At 51.1% G+C, this 18,736-nt stretch overlaps 2 protein-coding genes across 2 annotated transcripts; one reads left to right on the top strand and one right to left on the bottom strand.

Moving 5' to 3' along the window:
- Positions 1–341: 341 nt before the first annotated feature.
- Positions 342–11,964, top strand: Atxn2l (ataxin 2 like). The gene is given in 24 exon segments (XM_027404669.2): positions 342–618; positions 620–769; positions 2,227–2,263; positions 2,376–2,432; positions 2,510–2,581; positions 2,808–2,958; positions 3,489–3,613; positions 4,955–5,046; positions 5,671–5,871; positions 6,411–6,586; positions 6,720–6,830; positions 7,241–7,432; positions 7,700–7,771; positions 7,952–8,022; positions 8,180–8,475; positions 8,568–8,637; positions 8,970–9,116; positions 9,218–9,290; positions 9,390–9,580; positions 9,827–9,956; positions 10,046–10,167; positions 10,317–10,529; positions 10,673–10,862; positions 11,484–11,964. Coding segments are annotated over 24 exon segments (3,129 nt in total). The 5' UTR covers positions 342–478; the 3' UTR covers positions 11,534–11,964.
- Positions 11,965–13,942: 1,978 nt separating this feature from the next.
- On the bottom strand, positions 13,943–17,315 carry Tufm (Tu translation elongation factor, mitochondrial). The gene is made up of 10 exons (XM_027404670.2): positions 17,156–17,315; positions 16,860–17,054; positions 16,218–16,384; positions 15,880–15,984; positions 15,633–15,797; positions 15,400–15,532; positions 15,211–15,315; positions 14,949–15,100; positions 14,723–14,842; positions 13,943–14,147 (listed from the first exon to the last, which is right to left on the bottom strand). Exons 1-10 carry the CDS (start codon positions 17,196–17,198, stop codon positions 13,974–13,976), a joined length of 1,359 nt encoding a protein of 452 aa, XP_027260471.1. The 5' UTR covers positions 17,199–17,315; the 3' UTR covers positions 13,943–13,973.
- Positions 17,316–18,736: the final 1,421 nt, after the last annotated feature.

Consider the following 18,736-nt stretch of genomic DNA (forward strand, 5'->3'; position numbering starts at 1 on the left):
TCCCCTGCTCAGCTTTGGCCCCGCCCACGCTCGTTGTGAAGCAACCGCGGCCGCAAGCCTTTAAGGCGGCTCGGGACCTAGAGACCTGGAGGTGCGCTGAGCGCCTGCGCGGCTTCTTTTCCGCTGCCAGGGCTAGAGCCGCCGGATCCACAGCCGCGAGCCTCCTCTCCTTTCCGGAACTAAGCGCCCGCGCGCTGCCCGCCGCCTCCGCGCGCTAAGGCGCGCGCACGCGCTCCAGGCCGGCTCGCGCCCTCTCGCTTGCCACCGGCCGCGAGATCCCCCCCTCCCCTTCCGCCTCGCGGCGCTTCCTCGCGCCGCCGTCTTCTCGATCCACCCCTGACACCGCGGGGCTCCCCCCGCCCGCCAACGGCGGGTCCCCTGCTTTCGCGATCTCTCTCGCTTCCCGCGCTCTCCAGAGGGGGCCCAGCCCCGGGCCCTCTTTCCCTCCCCTCTAATTTCTCTTCCGGACGCTGCCATCATGTTGAAGCCTCAGCCGCCACAACAGACCTCCCAGCCCCAGCAGCCGCCCCCCACGCAACAGGCCGTGGCCCGCAGGCCTCCCGGCGGGACCAGCCCTCCTAACGGCGGCCTCCCGGGGCCGCTGCCCGCCACCACGGCTCCCCGGGCCTCCTGCCGCCGTCTCTCCCTGCCTGGGGCCTGCAGCCGCCGCCGCCGCCGGGAGCGGGCTTCGCCGCGGACCCGACAGCATCTTGGCGGCGCCAGCGCAGCATCAAGAGCGGCCAGGGGCCGTGGCTATCGGCAGCGTCAGGTGAGGACGGGACTTGCTGGCGGGGGCGCGCCCGGTTTCGGCGCCGATGAGGGGCACTCGGGGCCCCCGAACCCCACGAAGGTGGGGGGTGGACCCTCATGCCAACAGGTCGGAGAGGACCATCTCCGGGCGGCCTCCGGGAGCCTAGGGGCGGTGCTCGGCTGTCTGGGCCTAGTTCGGCGCCTGGGGTCTGGGCCCTGAGGGGAGGCGGGGCGCGTCCCGCCAGCTCCGTCGGAAAAGGGTGTTGGGGGGGCTGAGGAGGTGATGGGGTCCCCAGCTCCATTACCACGAAGGATCTCGCGGTCCCCGGTCCCAGCCAATGGGGAGTGAGCTGCATGAAGGGGTCCTCGGCTGTAGCCAATAGAGGGGGGGCGCGCGGCCCACAGTTTGACCAATGGGGAGGGAGGGACTTGGGAGCGGACTGCTCCCTCCTCTTGCCGGTGTAGCCAGTAAGAAGGGAACGGGGTGGGCGGGGGCGCGGAAGCGGCGGCTACTGGGCAGACTGCAGGCTGGGAAGCTCCTGCGCGCCCCGCGCGCGCCCGCCCGCCCGCCCGCCCTTCTCGTACGTGCGCGCGGATGCTGTCTTATGACCCGGGCATTGGCTTACCCCGGTAACACGGAAAGCTGAGGCGGGGCAGGGAGGGCTTGCATGGAGGGGTTTAGGGGGGTGCCTGGTGTTGGTGAGTAGGGAGTGGGTGCTCTCTCTCTTTTTTTTTTTTCCGGTGTGTCAACGCGATCGACAGTGGGGCTAGACGCAGGCGCAGTGGCTTCTGTTCGGGAGGGGGTGGGAGAGGGCTGTGGGCTCTAGTGCGCAGGCGCAGACCGGGCGAGGCATCCCGGTGGATGGCTTTTGCGGCTGCGCGGTCCCCCAGCCCCGCCAACGGCCCCCTCCTAGCCCTCCTCAACCGCCGGTTACATCAGCCGTCGAATAGCGCTGTAACCTGGCGACTGAGGATCCCTTCAGAGTGGGTAACACAGACGGAATGAGTGCTGAGGGCGAAAGGGTGGGGTGTGGAGACTATACCCCTTCTGGGATTTGTAATCTAAAGATGCTGAAAATGCTTCTTTTTCCTTTGGGAGGTAATGTGACTGAGCTAAGTAGTGCTGCATATGGGATGCCCGAGCTTTCACCCTCACAACTGAATTGGGCTGTTGGTTTGTTTAATATTGTGGCAGTGGTTTATTGGAAGCATGAAGTGCTGGCCCTTTGGAGAAAGTCAGAAGGTTGTATTGCATTGGCTGTTCAGAGCGTTTGACAGCCATTGTTTAATGAGTTTTTGTTGTTTTTTTTTTTTATCTGGCATTTGGAGAAAATGTTTTGGCAGTTAATGACTACTTGCTTTTTTAATGTGAGAGCTTAAAATTTTTTGCTAGTTAATCAGTTGGTAGCTTAAATCAGCAGTTTGACTTGGTACTTTAAGGTTCACTATAAAACTGGTCTTTTTCTTCTCTTACAGGGGACAGAGCACCGGAAAGGGACCCCCACAGTCACCCGTGAGTGTCTTTTTCTCTTCCTGTAGAGACACTCTGAATTCAGATAAGTGGGACAGTCTGGGAAGAAACTGAGTATTTACAAGCTGCCCCTTATTTTCCCTTTGTGTGACAGGTGTTTGAAGGTGTCTATAATAATTCCAGGATGCTTCATTTCCTGACCGCTGTGGTGGTAAGTGAGAACATTAAGGGTGTTTGAGGAACGTGCTGTTTCAGTTTCCTGCAGTGACTTAATTTCCACCCTCCTAGGGTTCTACTTGTGATGTGAAGGTGAAAAATGGCACCACTTACGAGGGCATTTTTAAGACTCTGAGCTCAAAGGTAAGTGTACTCAAATTAGCTTAATTCTAAAGCTGAGTAGCAGAATGAAATTGAGGGTGTGTGTTGGTTGACACCAGACAGTTTTGAAGTGTATACTAAGATCGACGGCCAGTGTAAGACAGGCAGCACAACATGAGAATTTGGTGTTGAAAGATAAGAAAGGAACAGTTTTTTTCCCCCCCTCTTTTATACTGACTCTGGAATGTTGGGAATGGGGCTTTTGTAGTTTGAACTGGCAGTAGACGCAGTGCACCGGAAAGCATCTGAGCCAGCAGGTGGGCCTCGTCGGGAAGACATTGTGGACACCATGGTGTTTAAACCAAGTGATGTTCTTCTTGTCCACTTCCGAAATGTTGACTTCAATTACGCTACTAAAGGTATTGTGCTAGGCGGTTGTGTCAAGCTCACAGAGTAGAGGGAAGAAGTCCACTGGTTGAGCATGTGTTGGCTTGATTGTCTTCTAGCACCTTTTTTGGGTAGAGATGATTGAGTGTTCCTTTTTGGAAATCTAAATATCTAGTCGAGTCCCGTGAATTATGACTGGTGGTGAAGTTATTCCTATTTCTCTTGTTTAGTTTTCACCTTTTGCTTTTTGCATTATTAGGTCTGTGGTTTGGGTGTGTTTTGTATTTTTGTGGTAGGGTCTTTCTATGTAGCTCTGGCTGGCTGACTTGAACTATTACACATCCCATTGTCTCTGCTCCCTGAGTGCTTGGATCACTGGCATTGGACACCCCATCTAGGTAGATCTGTGCTTCAGTATTCCTACCTGTTGCCAACACAAACACAAAATCTGAATCTGGTGTTAAAATTTTCTTTTATAAACTAACACTATACTGAGTCAGGGAGTGACGATGAGAAGTAAGATGGTGCATCCGTGACTGTCCTTTTCACCTCTGCCACACAGACAAGTTCACTGACTCGGCCATAGCCATGAACTCTAAGGTGAATGGAGAACACAAAGAGAAGGTGCTTCAACGCTGGGAGGGCGGTGACGGCAACAGTGATGACTACGATCTGGAATCCGATATGGTATGGCCTCCTTTCCTAAGAGCAGGATAGGCCGAATGTGGTCAATGTGGGTTCATCTTCTCCTTTTTAGATAGTTTTTTGTGTTTATATTGGTGAGGGTGTCCTGGAACTGGAGTTATAGGCAGTTATAGGCAGCTGAGGGCCTGCGAAGAGCATCATCGAGATGCTCCTCCAGAAGAGCAGTCAGTGGCTCTTAACCCCTGAGCCATCTCTCTACCCCCAAATGTGGGTTCTTGATGTAGCTAGAGGTTCATTGTTTTGTGGGGGGTTCATTTTGTTTTGAAGTCTGTTCTTAGAACCAATTGTTGGCTCTTGGAAAGGAAGATGGAAAAAGGATCAGTTTTCTTATCATCAGCATTGACAAATGTTAACGTTTCTTCATGGCATTAAGTTTTCATTGTAAAAATTATAGCCAGGTAGCAGTGGCACACGCCTTTAATCCCAGAACATGGGGAGGGAGGGCAGAGGCAGGTAGATCTCTGAGTACAAGGTCAGCCTGGTCTATAGAGGTAATTCCAGGATAGCTAGGGCTACAAAGAAAAACCCTGTTGGGGAAGGTATAAGGTGGGCATGGTACCTCATGCCCATGATCCAGCTTTGGGAAGTTGAGGAAGGAGACTATATAACAAAAATATAATGATGCACAAGGTGACTGCTGTGTGGGTACATATTTCTTCACAAAAATAACTACTTCAATAAAGTTTTAAATGAGGCTGGCAAGGTGGCTCAGCAGATAAAGGTGCTTGCCGCTAAGACGTGGTGAAAAGGAACAGATTCCTACAGGATTGTCCTCAGACTTCCATATGCCTACTCTGCCACAGGAGTTTGTTTATTCATAGAGAGCCGTGATAGCAATTCTGATTCCAGAGTTCAGAGTGTAGAAGCAAGAGGACCAAGGGCTTGAAGCAGTCCTTCGATTCCTTGCAGTTGGGTAACATGAGACCCTTTTCTTTCTTTCTTTTTTTTTTTTTCTCCAAGACAGGGTTTCTCTGTATAGCTTTGGAGCCCATGCTGGCCTTGAACTCACAGAGATCCACCTGCTTCTGCCTCCTGAGTGCTAGGATTAAAGGCGATCGCCACCAACGCCTGGCACATGAGACCCTTTCTCAAACAAATCTGTTGGGCTGGAGAGATAACTCAGTGGGTAAAACTATTGGGTGTTCTTCCAGAGGACCCAGGTTAAATTTCTAGCACCCATATGGTGGCTTACAACCATCTGTATCTCCAGTTCCAGTCTGACTCTGCACAGGGAAAACACACAAGCACGCACCTTTTAAAAAATAAAATTTTGTTAAGAAATGGCATGTCAGTTTTTAAACATTCTTCCTGTTCTCTTCTTAGTCCAATGGATGGGATCCCAACGAGATGTTCAAATTTAATGAGGAGAACTATGGAGTGAAGACCACTTATGACAGCAGTCTGTCTTCTTACACGTAAGTATTTTGGAAGTTGGAGGGTGGTGGTATTGGGTGGGTGGGGTGCAGGATTTGCTTGCTGTTCAGTATGGTAGACCTCTGTATTAAAACAGTTTTTGTATGGTGTAAATTTTTCTGGATTTATAAGTAGTCCTCCCTCATGGTTTGCTTGCTGAACTGCTTTTCTTGTGGGTAGAAGTAACTGTTTGCTTAATCTAGGACTGTAATTCGGTTATTGTAAAATATGTCCTATACAAGCATAAGGACCTGAGTTCTGTTCCTAGCAGCCCTATAAAAAGGCGAGTGTGGTGGTAAATCTTGTAACCCTACTACTACTGGGAATAATAGCATGGGGCAGGAGATTTGTTTTCTGGCCAGCCAGCCTGCCTAACCTAATCTGAGCCCCCAAAGTATCAGGATTCAGAATGTATCATGGTGCTTTGCCTAGGACTTGGTAGCTGTCTGTATATGCTGGCTGAATTGTGGGTAAGTTCACTAGTGGAGCACTTCTCTGACATGTGCTATGCCTTGCATTCAGCCCTCAACACTACAAAAGAAAAAACTGGTCATGGAGTTACAGAGAGTTGTCCTTTCATTGTTTTCTTGCACTGGGACAATGATCTTAATTGGGTATATTTTCAGGGTTCCCTTGGAAAAGGACAACTCAGAAGAGTTTCGACAGCGGGAGCTTCGTGCAGCTCAGTTGGCTCGAGAGATTGAGTCTAGTCCCCAGTACCGCCTACGGATTGCCATGGAAAATGATGATGGGCGAACAGAGGAGGAGAAGCACAGTGCAGTTCAACGGCAGGGGTCTGGGCGGGAGAGCCCCAGCTTGGTATCCAGGTAACTACTGGGGCTACCAGGAAGAGCTTTTGTATGTTATTTAACTTCACTACCTTACTAAGTGTTGGTTAATACTAGTGGTTCCCAGTTTTGAGGTTTATGCTGAAGCCTAAAAAATTGGTAATTTGCATGTAGCAAGAGGCCTGGGGAGTTTTAAGTTGGGGGGGGGGCTACTGAGGTAGTGGGTGCACACCTTTAATCCCAGCACTTGGGGAGGCAGAAGCCGGTGGTGATCTCTGTGAGTTTGTGGCCAGCCAGCCTGGTTTTTACAGAGTGAGTACTAGCACAGCCAGGGCTATCCAGAGAAACCCTATTTTAAAAAAAGCAACCCCCCAAAAAAAAAACCTGGGGGGTGGGGGTATGTAGTTTTTCTTCATTAATATATTTGTGTGTATTGTTCTGCAACAAAAATGAAATAAAAGGGTCTCCTTGGCCTTCGTGATAGGTGAAAAGTGTGTGACAGTGAAAACTGGAGTCAGGCTCCATGCTGTTAAAGTGGATGGGTTTGGGGGCCTCCTCTTACTTGAGTCTTTCCCCAGGGAGGGGAAGTATATCCCTCTGCCTCAACGAGTTCGGGAAGGTCCCCGGGGAGGAGTTCGATGCAGCGGTTCTCGAGGAGGGCGGCCTGGCCTTAGCTCTTTGCCACCTCGTGGCCCTCACCATCTTGACAACAGCAGCCCTGGCCCTGGGTCTGAGGCACGTGGTATCAATGGAGGTAGGTTATGAGGTGGTAGAAATGGGAAGAAGGTGGGAACAGTGATTAGTAAAATTTTAAGTGGTTGGCAGGGTGATGAGTCAGTGTTCATGTAATAAATAGCTATTTCTTTTCTTTACATTAAAATAAACAGGCCCTTCCCGAATGTCTCCCAAGGCACAGCGGCCTCTGAGAGGTGCCAAGACTTTATCTTCCCCCAACAATAGGCCTTCTGGAGAAGCTTCCGTTCCTCCAACACCTGCAGGTAGAGAGCTTCAGCAGGGATAGCTGCAGACATGGGTTGAGGTTTGTACACTGGGGTGGGGGGTAACAAATTGCGCAGTTGAGATGCTGGGGGGCAGTCAGGGGCTTGGTGTGGGGGAGAGTCTTCGATTTCATCTTTTTAGGAACGAACTTGGTTTTCCTCAGTTCTAACCTGTCAGTCCATGGGTTGTAGCTGGTTGTTAGGTGTTTTGTTGAGACTTCAGTTTTGTTGGTGACATTTAGAGCTGGAGAAGCTGCAGCGATTCCAGTCTTTTGTGATAACCTGATGAGACCATTGTCCTGCTTATGTTACTCACCTGCCCTGGGCTTGCACAGAAAATTGTGACTTTGAGTGTATGCATTGCTTCCTGGCCAGCAATAACCATTGTGTAGCTCTCCCTTTTCTTCCAGTGGGCCGGATGTACCCTCCACGGTCTCCTAAGTCTGCTGCCCCCGCCCCAGTCTCAGCTTCCTGTCCTGAGCCTCCCATTGGTTCAGCAGTAGTGTCCTCTGCCTCCATCCCTGCGTCATCATCAGTTGTGGATCCTGGAGCAGGCTCTATTTCCCCAGCGTCTCCCAAAATCTCCCTGGCCCCCACAGATGGTAAGAACCAGGTAGATGGGGGTTGGAAAGATGGCTCAGAGGTTAAGAGCACTGGCTGCTCTTTCTAGAGGTCCTGAGTTCAATTCCCAGCAACCACATGGTGGTTTACAACCATCTGTAATGAGATCTGGTGTACAGGAATACATGTAGGCAAAAGGCTGTATACATAATAAATAAATCTTTAAAAAAAAAAAAACCTAGTAGATGCTTGAGAGCTCTGGGGTGTTAACTGGAGTGCAGGATCTTAAGGCATCTCTCTTTCCTCAGTAAAAGAACTCCCAACCAAGGAGCCTGGTAGGACTTTGGAGGCCCAAGAGCTGGCCCGAATAGCTGGGAAAGGTGAGGGTGATTTTATTGTGTGGTCCCATTTACTTAGGGGAGTGTGTGCCTTTGGTCGTTTGTTGGGATTCAAAAACAGTGCCTATCTTCAGTTTCTCGTCCTGGACTGCTAACTAACCCTTTGTAATCTTCCAGAAAAAAAAAAGTGCATTTTCTCCTTATTTGATTGTTTTCTCATAGTTCCTGGCCTTCAGAATGAACAAAAACGATTTCAGTTGGAAGAACTGAGGAAGTTTGGAGCCCAATTTAAGGTGAGTAAAGTTTGAAAAGGAGCTAGGCTAAAAGCAGGATGTGGGGTGTATTAGATGCAAATGAATGGGAAAAGATGAGATCCAGCAAGAGTGAATATAGGAGGTAAGCCTGGGGTCTGGAGTGGACAGTATAATCATTGATAATTTCTCCTTCCAGCTTCAACCCAGTAGCTCCCCTGAGACCGGCCTGGATCCATTTCCTTCCCGGATCTTAAAAGAAGAGGCCAAAGGAAAGGAGAAGGAGGTGGATGGCCTATTGACTTCAGATCCCATGGGATCCCCAGTCTCCTCAAAGACAGAATCCATATTGGATAAGGAAGACAAACCACCCCTGGCAGCAGTAGGGGGCACTGAGGGGCCAGAGCAGCTCCCACCATCTTGCCCCAGCCAAACTGGCAGTCCTCCAGTGGGTCTCATCAAGGGAGATGACAAAGAGGAGGGCCCTGTTGCTGAGTAAGTAGTGGTGGTGGATGGTGAGGATCTTTGGTGCTTATCAGCTGGTGAAGGGCATGGCTGAATAGCTGCCTTTATTTTCTCTCTGACAGACAAGTAAAGAAGTCCACTTTGAACCCCAATGCTAAGGAGTTCAATCCAACAAAGCCTCTGCTGTCTGTGGTGAGCTGGGACTGTTGCGTGTAGAGTTGGGTTTCCTTGAGGGGACAGCAGAGTACATGGGAGAGCACTTCACTGTCAGGATTGCAGTCTGGACAGTAGCAATTAGACTGGTTTTGGAAAACAGTGGCATCTCCAGGGTTGAGTGATTGAGGGCTGCTGTTTGGTTCTGACAGATTGCTTTGGTTCTTACTATTTGGCATATCAAGTATCTGTGTGAGGGTTATTAGGGAAAGTATAGGATATATTTGGTGCACTGCATTCCATGGATGCTAGCTATTAATTTTAAGTTGGAATGGCATTACAGAAATAAAATGTCCTGTCTTGTCTTACAGAACAAATCTACCAGTACTCCAACTTCACCAGGGCCCCGAACTCACTCAACACCTTCCATACCGGTGCTGACAGCAGGCCAGAGTGGGCTCTACAGTCCCCAGTACATCTCATATATACCTCAGATCCACATGGGACCAGCTGTGCAGGTAGGAGAGCAACTAAGTGAGCCTAGGAAAGTACTGAGTCCAGCTCAGTCTTGTTCCCAGTGTTGATGAACAACCTGTTGAGCCTCAGTTCTTATCCTTAGGCGCCTCAGATGTATCCATATCCCGTATCCAATTCGGTGCCTGGGCAGCAGGGCAAGTACCGGGGTGCAAAAGGTGAGCATGGTTGTTGAAAAGGACAATTGGGGCTGCCTAGTGGCTCCTGGCACATGAAGCTTGAGCTTTGCACTTGCACTGTTTACCCTCCACCCACAGGCTCACTTCCCCCGCAGCGCTCAGACCAACACCAGCCAGCCTCAGCCCCTCCGATGATGCAGGCTGCTGCTGCTGCTGCTGGCCCACCCCTGGTGGCTGCCACACCTTATTCTTCCTACATCCCCTACAACCCACAGCAGTTCCCAGGCCAGCCTGCCATGATGCAGCCCATGGCACACTACCCTTCACAGGTAGAGTTCATCTCAGATCCAACCTGAGTGAGGGGAGCAGGGTTGTTCTTGAGTGTGGTGGCCAACTGTGGGGTTTGGCACTGTCCAGACTGTAGCAAGGCTTTGAACCCTTGCTTTTGGTTTTTCCTTCTGAATTAAGGTAGTTAGGATCTTGAAGTAAGATAACTATTGAGGTCTATGCACATGGAAGCTGACAGGACATTCCTATCCAGATGGTTCTGCTTACAGCTTTGTTTCTTTTACCAGCCGGTGTTTGCCCCTATGCTTCAAAGTAACCCACGAATGTTGACATCGGGAAGCCACCCCCAGGCCATTGTTTCATCTTCCACTCCTCAGTACCCCTCTGCAGAGCAGCCTACCCCCCAAGCCCTCTATGGTGAGTTGTGGTGCCCTCTCCTTCACTGAGCTGTGTGCCTCTGTCCATTTGGTGTGCTCAGTACTAGGTCTCCTTCCTTCTTACTGCAGCTACTGTTCACCAGTCCTATCCACACCATGCTACACAGCTCCATGGCCACCAGCCGCAGCCGGCTACCACGCCTACTGGGAGTCAGCCACAATCCCAGCATGCGGCCCCTAGTCCTGTTCAGGTACCTATAATGTGGGGAGGGGGTTGGGAGGTCTGAATGGTTGGGCCAGGAATGGGTGGCTGGAAGAGGGCTGGATAGAGTTGGGTCATTCTTCAGCAGGAGACATGAGTGAGCCAGGTGGCACTCACACTTCACGTCTATTCTGGCAGCACCAGGCCGGGCAGGCCCCACACCTGGGCAGTGGACAGCCACAGCAGAATCTGTACCATCCAGGGGCCCTAACAGGCACGCCGCCTTCTCTACCACCGGGACCTTCTGCCCAGTCCCCTCAGAGCAGCTTTCCCCAGCCAGCTGCTGTGTATGCCATCCATCCCCACCAGCAGCTGCCCCACGGCTTCACCAACATGGCCCATGTTACCCAGGTAGGAGCCCTGTTTATCTTTGTCAAAGGGTGTGCTGTAAGGGCAGTCCCATTTTAGTGCTTGTGCCACTTTGCAGTGCTGCTTTGATAAGGGATCTCAAAGTGTCTTGTCACATTGGGCGCTGAAGCTAATTTTCTCTACAGGCCCATGTCCAAACTGGAGTCACAGCAGCCCCGCCCCCACACCCTGGGGCACCTCACCCGCCCCAGGTGATGCTGCTGCACCCCCCCCAGGGCCATGGGGGCCCCCCCCAAGGCGCGGTGCCCCCGAGTGGGGTGCCTGCACTCTCAGCTTCCACACCCTCACCCTACCCCTACATCGGACACCCCCAAGGTGAGCAGCCTGGCCAGGCGCCTGGATTTCCAGGAGGAGCCGATGACAGGATTCGTGAGTTCTCGTTAGCTGGGGGAATTTGGCATGGAAGAGCTGAGGGGCTGCAGGTGGGGCAGGATGCACGGGTTCTGGGTGGGGATTGAGGGGTCTTGGAGGCAGGGCTGTCCCAGAGGGCGCCTGCCGACCCACACCTGTCTGTGAAGTATGTAGGGTGGGCAGAAGCCACAGTCGCCGCCGCCAGGGGCTTGCTCCTGGCTCTGTCCTTTGCTTCCCTCCGTCCTCGCTCAGTTGTGATCCAGCAGCCCCCCTCCCCACTGCCTCCCCAGCTCTCAGTGACCCCGACTGTCTCCTGACTTAGCCGAGGTAAGGTCAGCGCAGCAGACAGGGCCAGACTGGGGCGTGGGGGGCTGAGCTGGGCAACTGAGTAAGGGCTCTCTGGCCTACTGGGAAACAGCGATTGACCTGTGCTTCTGACAGCCCCCTGAGACTCCTGGAGGAGGCCGCTCCTCCCCACACCCCACACCCCCTGGACGCATTGACAGAGGGACAGCTGCTCGGGTTCTAATGCTCCTGCTCTCTCTCTTTCCCCTCCAACCAGTTCAATCTCATCCCTCCCAGCAGCTCCCCTTCCACCCCCCGGGGAACTGAAGATTGTCCTGGCCGCGACCTGAGACCTCCATGAGTGGAGGGAAGAGTGATCTATGTCTCTTCCCCCAGCAGCTCGGACCAGTCCTAGCCCCGCCCCCAACCCCTTTCCCTTGGGGAGCTGGGGAATTCCTGCCAAGCACCTTGAATGGGAGGGGTCCTTGAAGTGGGCAGGGCTGGGGTCCAGCGGGGGTGGGGGAGGTTCCTGCTCTGCCCCTGCCGGGTCCCACCCAGTCTTGTCCTCCCATCCTCTCATCTATTCCCCCCCGCTGGAGACGGAAGATCTTTTATTTTCTATTATTTATAACCTCAGACTTGGGCCCCCTGTTCTTCCCCATTAACTTGAGTGTCCTGTGTGAGAGACCGACAGACAGATGCCTCAAGGACTTTTACTTTTTATTACATAAAAAAATTTTAAAAAAATAAATAAAAAAAATAAAATTTTAAACTAACTTAACCTGTGTGTAGTTTTGCTTTTTAAAAAATGAGGCTTTAATTATTGGGTTCACCTATACTAGGGTTGATTTGTCTGATGGTATCTGCCATATGGGTGCTAGGAACCCAACCCAACAAGGTTCCACTGAGCCATCTCCAGCCCCATCAAGGATGTTCTTGTGTTGAGTCAGGTTCTCTGTGTAGGCTCTTAGAACTCTGCTCTGTAGACCAGGCTGGCCTCAAACTCTGCCCCTGCCTCCCAAGTGCTGTGATCAAAGGCCTGCACCACCACTACCCAGTACTAAAGGAGGTCTTAACAGACTATTCTCCCAGTACTGGAGATGGGGACAGTGCTTAATGGTAGAGAATATTGGGAAGGGGGGCAGGAAAAGACCCCAGAATCTACAGGAGTACATTATTGGGTAAGGTTGGCATTCTAAGCAGACTGCCCTTGGTACAGCAAGTTAGAAGGGTAAGCTGGAAAGCAATGGCTGGTTTCATAGGGATAGAACTGGAGAATGCTGCTACTGACTATCCTTTGTTTCATAGGGAGATTGAAGTTTGTCATCTTTGGGTAGGTATCTCCAAACTTGTAAGGCAGCCAGGTGTTGGTGGTTCACACCTTTAATCCCAGCACTCGGGAGGCAGAGGCAGGTGGATCTGTGTGAGTTCAAGGCCAGTGGAGTTCCAGGACCACCTCTCCAAAGCAAAACTTGGAAGGCAATTTAGCTTTTGTGACATCAGGAATTGTCCTGGGATGGTATTTTTTTTTATTTTTTCTTATGTGCATTTGGTGTTTTGCCTGCATGTATGTCTGTGTGAGGGTGTCAGATCTCGGAGTTAACGATTGTTAGCTGTCATGTAGGTGCTGGGAATTGAACCTGCATGCTGAGCCTTCTCTCTCCAGCCCTGGATGGTACTTTGTTATTTCTGTGTATAGCCTGGAGCTATACAAAACTTTGGTATGAAAAAAACAAGGTCTTTTGTCTCAAAACAGATGGGAGAACCCAAATTTGTTTTTAGTGTTTCTGGGCTTCTGAGACAGGACCTCAGGCCTTGTACTCTTGCCTCTGCCTCCCAATTATAGGCACTATCATGCCTGTTTTTTCTTTTTTTATCCAGTTCCCCTCTTTTGCTTGCTTTTGTTTTTCTAGTACTGAGGTTAAAACCCAGGACCTAGAACCTGATACAGTTGCCAGTTGTTTCAAGATCTTTTTTTTTTTTAATATTTTATTATGTATACAACATTCTGCTTCCATGTATATCTGCACACCAGAAGAGGGCACCAGATCTCATTACAGATGGTTGTGAGCCACCATGTGGTTGCTGGGAATTGAACTCAGGATCTGTGGATCTTCCAGAGCAGTCAGTGCTCTTAACCTCTGAGCCATCTCTCCAGCCCCTGTTTCAACATCTTAACATTGTGAACCCAGAGGCTCATACATAACCTAAAATCTCACGTTATATTTGCTTGGAAGTAGTGATGACCTATCAAGTACAATACAAGTAGTTTGCTAAGGTTATGCTTGTACTTAAGTAGTGAGTGCTAATTCTAGAGATCAAATACAATGTGTAAACCAGGCATTAACCCAGCAGACACAGAAGGGGAAAGAAAAGATTAGCACCTGAGCTGAGCCTATGGTGGCTCCAAGTGACAACTGAACTTTTCCCCAATCTAGGAAAATAAGACAGTTGTATTTTGCTGAAAGTCACACAAAGCTTACTGAATTGGGTTTTTTTTCTCAAGCTGGCAGAGCACTAATGATGGCTTTGAGAAATGGCCTTGGTGCTAGGTAAATTCAAATGGCTCTGGGGTACTCCAAATACAGTGCAGTACTCCTTCACGTCTCCTACTTATACAGATGGCACAAGACACAAGTCAATATTCACGGAACAGTTTATTTGCCTACCTCTCCAAGCAGGCCACTCCTTTTGAGCAGGAGAAATGTTCATGGTTGAACTCTGCTTGGATGCAGCTTGTGTCCATAGGAGGGAACGATGGCCAAGCTCAACAACCTGAGAAGTCCAGATTCAGCTCCACTTGATGTTCTTGTCCTCTTCAGTCATGGCTGGTATGTCAATGACAACACCAGTGCCAATGGTCTTGTTGCCATCCCTCAAAGTGAAACGCTGGCCTTTCTCTAAGATCATGGGCTGCCGCAAAACTAGGCTGAGCTTTAAATCCTCTCCAGGCATGGCAAGCTCCTAATAGAGGGAGAAGGAAAAGGCAGTCACCAGGATACCTCTAGCAGCCAAGGGAAAATGAGAAAATGCAACAGGCTGAAAAGGCTACCTGGGAAAAGCTCCATCCTTCCCTCCCAGCTGCTAGACACATGCAAACAGTACAAAAATTAAAGGGACCATGATCAGGAATTTGGTATTAGTTTCAGTATTAGTTTTAGTCATCAGGAGTATTCTGAGCCTCCCTTGTTTCACAAAACACAGCAGGAAGAAACAAAACACACCCTTTTCTACGGCATGTTTCTCTGGGAATGCTGGTATTGCTAAACTTTCAGCTTAATCTGGTCTAGGGAATACTGGATGAGGACTCATCCTGTCCTTTCCAAAGAAAGGGCGAACTACTGTGTCATGATACATCTTTAGGTAGAAGTCCTTTTTTTTCTTCTTTGAGATGGTTTCTCTGTGTAGCCCTGGCTGTTCTGGAACTCACTCTGTAGAACAGGTTGGCCTTGAACTCTGCCTTCTGAGTGCTGGGATTAAAAGCGTGCACCACCACCGCCCAGTTCTACTCCTTTTACATCCTCTAAGTCCCATCATACCTTCCCTGGAGGCAAGATGACACGACAGGCCATGTCCCAAGTCAGGGAGAACATGACAGGCATAAAATGAGATACAAATGGTTTGTGGCGGCCACCCTCCTCCTTGGTGAGGATGTAAACCTAGAGGAGAGGAGCAAGGGTAGAATGAATGGTCTTCTCAAAGTCCTGCTTCTATGGAAGCAACAACCTGGCCTAGCCCTGCCCAACCATCACCTGGAGCCCTCACCTGGGCCTCCACCTTCTGGTGGGGCTGGATGGAGCCTGGCTTGACCATGACCAAGCCTCGCCTCAAATCTTCCCGCTTTAGGCCTCGGACCAGAGCACCCAGGTTATCCCCTGCCTCAGCCCTCTCAAGGCTCTTGTGGAACATCTCAATGCCTAGGAAGAAGACAGAGAAGGTAGTGTAAGGCAGAAGGAAGGCACAAGCCCTACATGCAAAAGGATCATTCTGAGATCACCCCAGGGTCTGAAGCCTTCCTTTGTTATACCTGTCACTATTGTGCGAATGTTCTTGTTATGTCCTAGCAACTCACACTCATCTCCCTTCTTCAAAATGCCACGCTCTAGTGTACCTGTCACCACCGTGCCCCGGCCTGGAAAGAAAAAGGGCAGGTCACCAGGGACCCCAGGTTAGGTGGTCCCTATGGGGAGGGGGTACAAGTGAGCACAGGCCTCACCAGGAATAGAATAAACTGACTCTATGGGGAGCAGAAAGGGCTTCTCCAGGTCCCGGGTGGGCACTGGGATGTAAGTGTCCACTGCATCCAGCAGCTTCTGTACTGACTTCACACCTAGCTCAGGGTCACGTTGCTGTTGGAGAGATAACAGGACTGAAATTTCTGCTCCTCGGGTACAAAGGAAGAAACCTCTACCCCATCCTCTAACAGCAAGCAGCAGTCCCTGCTTTCACCTCAAGGGCGCAGAGAGCAGAGCCTACGATGACTGGGGCCTCCTCTCCTTTATATCCAAACTCGGTGAGCAGCTCACGGATCTCCAGCTCCACCAGCTCCACCATCTCTGAGTCCTGGACAGCATCTGCCTTGTTCACGTACACCACAACATGCTCTACCCCAATCTGCAAGTGAGAAAGAGGCTGAGATGGTATCGTCCGTTACCCAACTTCTCACTTAACTTCCGTCCCACTCAGACCCTGGTACCTGTTTAGCCAGTAGTAAGTGCTCTCGGGTCTGGGGCATGGGGCCGTCATTAGCTGCCACCACCAGGATGCAGCCATCCAGCGGGGCAGTGCCTGTGATCATATTCTGGGTGGAAGAGGAAGAAAGTTTAGTTCAAGGACTTCTTCAATGGTGCACTGTCTACTACTATATAGGTAGTTGTGAAGATCACCACCACTCTGCCATGTCCTCGCCACCCACAGCCGCAGCCGCAGCCACAAATCACTGTTCTCATATCCAAACACCGCCACTATCTTGTAACCTCCCCTCAAACCTCCACTGACCTGAAGCAGGTTCTGATTGTCCCCAGCAACCCTCACCTTAACATAATCTGCATGACCAGGGCAGTCTGTGTGGGCATAGTGTCGGGCAGCAGTGCTATACTCCACATGAGCTGCATTGATGGTGATACCCCGAGCTCGCTCCTCAGGGGCATTGTCTATCTCCTCGTACTTCTTGAACTTAGCTCCACCTCCCTCGGCTAGAACTACCGGAGGAAGAGAACACACCTCTCAACTCGGGTTCAGAGCTGCAGGCAAGGCTCGGGGCACACGCCTGGATCCCTCATACATTAACAATCCGGATGGGTAAAGCTCTCTAATCTCCAATTCTTTTAGGAGATATAACTTTGCAGGGGGAGGGGGTTATCGACAGAAAGACTTGTTCAAGGGGTCTGTCCTTGTCACGGACGCTTTAACCGCTCCACTGACAGGTCTCTTTAAAATCTCTCCACACAGAAAGAAGCCATTCAGACTGTTTCAGGTTGTGCCTCACAGAGCTCTTCTTGCACAGGGAAACCTGTCTCTGAATCTTCCAAAACAGTTCTCGTCTGAAGTGTCTTTTGGCGCCAAGCTAAACTTCAGCGGACTACAGACACCCTACTCCCCAACTCTGGTCCTTCCAGCTGACAGGGCAATGTCGGACGCCCCCAACCAAACCCAACCCAACCCAAACTCACTCACTTTTCGTGATGGCCGCGGTCAGGGTGGTCTTGCCGTGGTCCACATGGCCAATGGTACCCACATTCACATGGGGCTTGTCACGCACGTAGGTTTTCTTGGCCTCCACGGCTAGGCCGCGACATAAGAAGGGCGATGCCCGGGCCTTCAGCGGCCGCAGCCGACCTTGCAGAATTGGGGTCGGGCTGGCGCAGAGACCTGCGGTGAAAGGAGCTTGGAGTCAAGGGAGTGGGCCCAAACCCAGCTACCTCGACGCCCCTCGGGTCTCCAGGCTGCCTTCCCCCAGCCCGCCTCCTCACCGCTGAAGCGGGGCGTCGCTCGCAATAGGGTAGCGGCCGCCATTGTGGTAGTACTCGGCGACCCGGACCGAGAATTAGGGACCGGGAAGCCGCGCGTGCAGGGAAGGACGGGCACTCGCGACTAGAGATCACTTCCGGCGGAAACCAGGGCGGGAGAGCGAGTCTGGGAACCTCTAGCCGCCGGTTTTTATGGTCATGGCCACTGATATCCGGGCGTGAGGCGGAAGAGGAGGATTCTAGTGTCTCGCGGAGAAGAGAGAATTTCCACAATTCGGCCTGAGGGGTCGTTTTAGGAAAACGCGCAGCATCCCACAATGCACAGCGCACGCCAAGGCTTATGGGCATTGTAGTTTGCAGGGCGGCAGGCGTTAGCTAGGGCTGGGTTCGGCCGTGGGGAAAATCTCCCCCAAGCCCATGAGAAGCAAAATTAAGTAGTTAGGGATGCGGTCAGAGGGTTCCAGTCCTTGGCCCTTAAATACCGCCCCCATGTCTCTTGCAGGGATCCTGTGCTTCCTAGCATTCCGAAGTCACATTCTCCTCCCCCCAATAGTCCTTTGGTCGCTTGAGAAGCAGTTTTCTTTCTTTTTTTCTTCTTTCCTTCTCCCCTCCTTCCTTTCGAGACAGGGCCTCACTACATATCCATGGCTGATCTGGAACTCGCCATGTAGTTTAGGCTGGCCTTCCAACTCTAGAGAGATGCGCCTGTCTCGGTGCTGGGATTAAGAGCGTCCACCGCAACGCCCCGATAAATTTTCTTGCTGGTATCTGCACCTGCCCTGTTTTGTGTGAAGACCAACTTTGAGAGCTTCTGATCACCTGAGTCTTTTGTCTCCAAAGTGCAGCACGTGACGGATACCCGGTAAATGCCAGCTGACTAAAAGAATAAGTGTGAGGGTAGTGATGACTTGAACTTTCACATCCGTGCCTTCTCGCAGCTTCCTCGCCTCTCCCCAGGCGGTAAAAGAAGCTACTTAACTCTCGACTTCTTTCTGAAATCTACCCTATCAAAGCTCAATTGACAGTATTTGTTCCAAATGCTGTAGATTCCCTAATTCCATCCCTAGAGAGATGATAATTCAGAGTCTAGGCACAAACGAGGAACCTATATATATCACACCTCTTCCAAAAATCAAACTGAGCTAGATACAGGCACACACAGGCATTATGCTGGCCTGCCGCTGTCACCTGGCAGGATACACTCAGGAGTACCTTGGTCAGCATGCAGGTGCAAAGGACACCTTTAAAAGAAAGAGTCCCGCCCACTTACACACTGTTCCCCTCGCTTTCCTGCTGTTCACCTGGGGCCGACAGGACTTGTCCTGTCTCCCTCTTCTCTTCTGTCCTCACTCTTTCTCTGTGTCTCTTTACATCTTTTATCTTTCCTTCCCTCCCTTCCCTTTCTAATAAAACTTCTCACTAAGCTCTGTCTGCCTGGCGTGTTTGTCCCCCGCCTGGGCCACCAATGCCTGCCATGAAATCCGCCAAGGTTCCCCTCACGCTTGCTTTAACATAACCCTTATGATCCCAGCACTTAAGATGCTGAGGCAGGAAATCAAGTTCTACGAACTGAGCACAGATTGA

The sequence above is a fragment of the Cricetulus griseus genome, chromosome 3 (assembly GCF_003668045.3).
Source record: "Cricetulus griseus strain 17A/GY chromosome 3, alternate assembly CriGri-PICRH-1.0, whole genome shotgun sequence".
NCBI classification, from domain to species: Eukaryota; Metazoa; Chordata; class Mammalia; order Rodentia; family Cricetidae; genus Cricetulus; species Cricetulus griseus.

Coding starts and splice junctions, on each gene's coding strand:
- Tufm (XM_027404670.2), bottom strand. CDS start 17,198: ATGGCGGCCGCTACCCTATTGCGAGCGACGCCCCGCTTCAGCG. Junction 16,385..16,859: donor GACCGCGGCCATCACGAAAA/GTGAGTGAGTTT, acceptor TTCCTCCGGTAG/TTCTAGCCGAGGGAGGTGGA. Junction 15,798..15,879: donor ACTTACTACTGGCTAAACAG/GTACCAGGGTCT, acceptor TCTCACTTGCAG/ATTGGGGTAGAGCATGTTGT.